The 6,487-nt window shown below is 34.5% G+C and overlaps 1 protein-coding gene across 1 annotated transcript; it reads right to left on the reverse strand.

Annotated features, from left to right (window-relative positions):
- Positions 1-5,331: 5,331 nt before the first annotated feature.
- On the reverse strand, positions 5,332-6,273 carry LOC101702753 (olfactory receptor 8K3). Its single transcript, XM_004869065.1, has one exon. It carries the CDS (start codon positions 6,271-6,273, stop codon positions 5,332-5,334), a length of 942 nt encoding a protein of 313 aa, XP_004869122.1.
- Between the last annotated feature and the right edge of the window lie 214 nt (positions 6,274-6,487).

Below are 6,487 nucleotides of genomic sequence, written 5' to 3' on the forward strand. Positions count from 1 at the left end.
TTTATTTTATTCTATTTTATTTTGTTTTAGCTTGATTTGCAATCATGAAAAGTTAAAAATTAAAATGCATGTGGTGTCAATTTTCCTGTAAGTAGCAAAGATGAAACATTTCCTCTATGTGAATAATCAGACCCCACTGCAGAATGAACACTGTGTCATCACCCTTGAACTTAATATTATGACACTCTTGATTCTGAAATTAATCTGTTCAAAATACCACATGAGGGAGGAATTCCATTTTCTCTTCAAAACCTCAGTTGGGAATTACATTTACATATTTGTTTACACATTGCATATTAAATTTTTTTCAGAGAACCACAAAAAGAGCCTGGAGTAAAAAATAATTAAAGATTGAAAGAATACCAGAATGAGAGATTGAATCCCTGTGTATGAGCTATTATTTTTTTAAATCACTTATTTTTACTAATGCTTTATCTCCTTAGTTTTGGCATCCATTAGATATGATTTTATATTATTGTTTTTTAAGAAATTCAGACTTACATGTGCGTCTCAAAATTATTGAGTATTTTCCATCTCAGTTTAGGTGGAAGATTCAAAAGTTTATAGGAAGGAAATAAAACAGAGTTCCTTTTGTTTCTTGGGCATTCAGGTGTAGTGAAAGGCTCAGAAATTGAGTAAAAAATGGCCATTTATATGACATTACAAAGCTACAAGAAAATGTGGCCATTTCTATGGACACTGGCAGCACCATATGTTTGCACCATGTTGTCTCTCTTACCTGTGTTTAAATATCTCTCTAGATTTTCAAATGTGCTTATATCAGAGGAATCACTATAAGCACCGTTGAACTTTTCGTACCCTCCCCAAGGAGATGCCAAACAATTCTTTCACTACCCTAAAGCATCTGGCATCCTAATGAGATGCCTGGAGATTTTGTGCTAATTATCAGGGACTTTTACTAACAGACTGTGGGTTTCTGCATGCGGGTGTGTGTGTGTGTGTGTGTGTGCGTGTGTGTGTGTGTATCTTACACTGCATCATGCTCATTGAAACATAATTCAAAATCACCAATATGTTGAAGCAATCTAAATAGCCATTCATGGAGGAATAGATGAATGCATTGCATAAAAAACTGGAATTGGTTGAGCATTAAAAGTGATATATATTAACATTAGTTAATCTTTGATTTATTTTAGTCAGAAACATCTAGATTTTATATGATTGAAACTTAATACATTCTTGTTTTTTGTAGTACTTGGGACTCACTGCAGAATCTTCACACTGAGCAACATCCCCAGGAACTTAGTTTTGTTTTATTTTGATGTAGGGTCCAACAAAGCAAATAAATTATCTGAAATAAGGCTGGAACTTGGAATCTGCCTGTCTCAGCTTCCCAGAGTCCTGGGATTACAGGCCAGCACCACCAGGCCTTGACTCCTCTCCCTTTTAACCTTGGTCTTTTGCCTAGTAATTACCTTCACCAGATGGGAACTGTATCTAAAGTCTGTGATTCATGCAGAAGGTATCATTGGTTAAGTATGTGCTAACATATGTGATAGTAATGTGCAGTGCAACATTGCACATGCTTTAAATTGATTTTTAAATACTCATTTAAATTTTCAAACATTAAACCTACACTGTCTAGTGACCAAAGAAATATATGATGGGATTAATATGAGAAAATGGAAAAATAGGAACAAAATCTTTGTAAATAGGGAGGACTGGAGGGGTTGAAGGGAGGGCTGGGCAAGGGTGAAAAATAATAACCAAGAGAGACTATGTAAAGGTGCAAATTTCCAATGATGAGTGTCATTATGTTGTATACCTAAAATGTACCAATTATTAGAATGAATAATCGATAATGTAAAATAGGAAGAAAAGGTCCAAAGGGGTAGGTGTAGTGGAAGGGGCAGGGGAAAGGAAAGAAGGGAAAGGAAAAAATGATGAGAAATGGAAAAAATGGAAATAAAGTCTTTGTAAATAGGGAAGGGTGGAGGGTGTGAAGGGAGTGCTAGGAATGGGGAAAAATAAGAACCAAGATGCATTATGTAAAGGTACAATTCCCAATGAGAAATGTAATTGTGTTGTATACCTACAATGTACCAATAAAAGAATTTAATACAAAAAATAAATAAATAAATAAATATTTGAAAAAAAGAAATATATGATGGGGAGGTATGCTATGTTTTTACACTTTTGAGGAACTATTTAAATTTCATGATCCCATTTTATTCCTATCCTTGATAGAATTCTGTTTTCTGAGATTTTCCTCTTGGAATTAAAGTCTAAAGACATCTGAGGAGGATAATCAGTCTCAAATATAACAAGAAAAAGATTTTTTAAATAGGAAATGAAGGCCAATTGTCAATCAATGACCAAGTTTAAGAATTTCCATTTTGATAAGTGTTTGGTCAAAGTTTTTGTCATGAATGCATATTGAAACTTCTGAAAATATTACACCTATTGAAATATGTTATGCTTGTCATTTTTCTTATTTTTTTCACATGGTGAGTAGCATAAGCTGTGAATGTTAAACCTAACATAATTTCTTTGCTTGAAACCTCATAATATATCCCTGCTTTCGCACATTGCTGGATTCCTAACATCTTGTTAGGAATTTTCACATTCCTGATGCTTTTATCTGCCTTTCACATCAAAGTAATAATATTCCTCCAAAGTTTGGAAAGTATAACCTTTCATTAGCTGTCTGTCTGAAAGAATTTTTAGGAAGTGGTAAGTCGTTTATCTAAGCAATTAGTAGAATTCACTGTTCAAGAAACCTGGACATGATTTGGGGGTATGGGGTAATTACTGTGAAAATAAATTTTAATGGAGTTCATTTTCAGGTATGAATTTTTCTGACATTTTTCTCTTAGTGTCTCTGTAATTAGAAGAATACAACACACCACTACTTATGATCCTAAACTCAAGCATAAATTGTTTTCTTATAGATGCTCTGAGCACCCCTACATTTGTGTATAATTCTAATTCTTATCTATGTTGACTATTCTCAATTATATTTGTATGAAATATTAAATTCTATGACTCATATTATCAATAATTTCATTGTATTCTAATTTTTGATTTCTAAAATTTATATTGTATAGAAAAAAATTTTAAAATACTGAACTAACTTATAAATCTTCCTAATAATAAAATTCAGGCTAACTTCAAAAATAAATGAAATATTTTACCTAATTTTACATATCAAAATATTTCTTCTATTTTTGATTTATCTTTTCTGGGATTGCTAAAAATGACTCCAATATTCTACAGATGTGATAAATTGGATTATATCATTTATCCATTTTTTTGAAGTTTACAAACTTCTGTCTCTCTACTGTAAAATTTATCTTATAAATTTAATTATAAATAACATAAGTTTAACTTGGGAAGATATAATATAAATTTTAAAAATATAATTTAAATATTTTCATAATCTAACCATCAACACTTCATTTTATCCCAGTTGTATGTTCATTTTCTAGGAAATTAAAATATTTTCATATATATCTATATGTTGACATTATAGCATTGTATCATCATAAAAATCCATTCATTAGAATCTGGTAATACATGTTTCCATACATGGCAATGTACACATTATTTTAGCTACAAAAATAATTCTATTACAAGGTGGTATGCTAAGAAACCATATCAGATTCTATATAGTATAAATATAATCCCATGGTTGTAAAATAATAAAAAATGAACAAAACACAGAAAAATTTAGAGTGTGTTATGGATGCATAGATCCACATATCGTAACATGTATATACATCAGAGCTTAGCATATCACATTCTAAGTATAAATATAGCATAGTTAAAACTATGGAATTATCTGTTTGCTTCCTTTCAAGAATGGACCTTAACAAAAATAATACAGTATTATATGTACCAAGTATGAGGGAAGTCAGCCACAAGACAGGGAAACAACAAAATGCTTCACCATAGACATCTCATGCAAGAATAGGAAAATATAAATGATGACTTTAAAGAAACATTTTTCTCTGATTTAGAGAGATAAAGAAGAATAGGCATATATTAGAGGAAAATACACAGTAAGGAACCCAAAGCAAACCAGTTAGGAGAAGTGAACCAAACAAAATTCTGGAAATTACTGTGGCAGAGCTCAAAGAAACATTTTCCTTGGTGTATGTGCTTTAAACACGTAGGCACAGACGGAGACAAAGTTCGAAGCTGCTGAGTTAATAGGCCCTCTCAGCTCATATGTGAATGTAAGGGGACTAATTTGGTAAAAGAACAACCTTGTGCAATCGGAGTTCTGCTCAAGAAGTTTTTCCTGTGCTGTGACTTCAAGGGTTTTGATTAAAAGTCATCATATTGCAGAAACATGTCATGCTCACGTTTATAGCAGCACAAATTAACAAGAGTAAAATCATGGGAGTGGAATCTGTACCCAAGTTGTGAATGCATAAAGAAAATGTAGTTCACACACATGCTAGAGTATTCTTTGGCCATAAAGAAAGAAACCTGAATCCTTGGTAGGGAAGTGGGGGTCTTGAAACCATAATGCTAAGTGAAACAAGTCAGTGGCCAACAGTTACATATCACATGGTTTCCCTACAGTGGGAGGACCAAAACACAAATAACTTAGAGAGCAAAATGGAAGACTTGTGTTAAGAAATGGACAGAGACTCTGTAAATTGAATCTGATGAAATGGGGTGAAGGGATGTTGGGGAGGAGAAGGGGAGTCAGCATAATCCAATCTGATATTTATACATCTCAACCCCAAGCTGAATATAACTACTAAAAACTATGAATCTCAAACCTATGCCAAATAATTTTTTAAAAAGAAGAAAAAGAAGGACCCTAAGGATCCATATGGAACAAGGGATTTGAAGAGATCATTATGACTGATTCATTCAAATCATCACACTACGCTGAGCCTCCTGATACTGTGGTCTCATTTTACTTTTCCATAACCCACTAAATCTGTGGAGATTAAAATCAAAATATAGCTTTTGGGTAAAGAGTAACACAGAGACACGTATGGACACTAGACATTGTTGTAATCATTGCAAATACTACAGAAGCCATTTGTCTCCTCTTCTCTACTTATTTCTCTGCCTAACTTCCAGGTAGCCTACAACTCTGCAACCTCATCTCATAGGTTTAGACAACCTGTTCTACATAGCTATAACATTTTTAGTTATGACAGTTTATAATAAGACAATATTTTATCATATGTGACTCATGTTTGGCAGCATTTTCAAATATGACAAGTAAAAACAGGGTCAATGCTTAAATATATTGTGAGCCCATCTGTACTTGCTATACATTCTGGAGGAAACCATAGCAAGTTGACATTCCAGGTTCACACACAGAAATCACACTGTATGAGAATTTTAAGAAAAGATATTGCACAGCTTTTTCTGTGCTTTTCGTAGGGCACAGTTTACATCTTTATTTCTCAAGCTATAGATCAAAGGATTCAACATGGGGATGACCAGGGTGTAAAATATGGAAGCCACTTTGTCAGTGTCAAAGGAGTGACTGGACTTGGGCTGCATGTACATAAATATCAGGGTCCCATAAAACATGGTGACCATGGTCAGGTGGGACCCGCAGGTGGAGAAGGCCTTGCGTCTGCTCTCTGCAGAGTTCATCCTGAGAATGGCTATGAAGATGAGCAGGTAGGACACGAGGACCACAAGGAGAGAGGAAATCAAGTTAAAAGCTGCTAAGATTAGCATCATCACTTCAACTTCATGTGTGTCTGAGCAAACTAAAGATAACAAGGGAAGACTATCACAGTAGAAATGATTGATGACATTGTATCCACAGAAGGACAAAGTGAAAATCTTTGTAGTGATCAAAAGAGACACAAATGTGCAGTAGAGATAGGGAATAGCCACTAGTACCCAACACACCCTTGGTGACATGACCACAGTGTAGAGCAGAGGGTTACAGATGGCTACATAACGGTCATAGGACATAGAGCACAAAATAAAAAGCTCACAAGCAACAAACAAAAGAAAGAAAGCCAGCTGTGTAGCACAACAATTATATGAGATTGAATTTTGATCCATAACAAAATTAGCCAGCATTTTGGGCCCCACAGCTGTAGAATAGCCGAGATCAGTGAGAGCCAGGTGTCTGAGGAAAAAGTACATGGGAGTTTCCAGCCTGGGGTCTACCAGGGTAAGGACAATCATGCCCAGGTTGCCCAGCAGTGAGCTCAGGTAGATGATGAGAAACAGGAAGGACAGTGGGGCCTGCAGCTCAGGGTGAACTGTGATGCCCAGCAGAATGAACTTGGTCACCGCTGTGAAGTTGTGCCCCTCCATCCAGGGTGATCTGAGAACCTGCTCTAGGTAGAGACATCAGCATGGTCAGCATCTTTTCAATAATATCACCTGGATGAATTTTATTATGTAGAGTTAGTGCAAATATACTCTATGGGAATTTTTCAACTTAAAATATTTGAAAATAAGCCCAACTTTCTTTATGGTTCATCTATGGTGATTTTTTTCAAAAAGAACATTATTTATTTCCAGAGAT

This window comes from Heterocephalus glaber, unplaced genomic scaffold (assembly GCF_053883595.1).
Source record: "Heterocephalus glaber isolate CG9 unplaced genomic scaffold, H.glaber_assembly_v1.0 deba00000896, whole genome shotgun sequence".
Lineage (NCBI taxonomy): Eukaryota > Metazoa > Chordata > Mammalia > Rodentia > Bathyergidae > Heterocephalus > Heterocephalus glaber.

Bases quoted from the DNA above. Each gene is read 5' to 3' on its own strand.
- LOC101702753 (XM_004869065.1), bottom strand. From the start codon at position 6,273: ATGGAGGGGCACAACTTCACAGCGGTGACCAAGTTCATTCTGCTGGGC.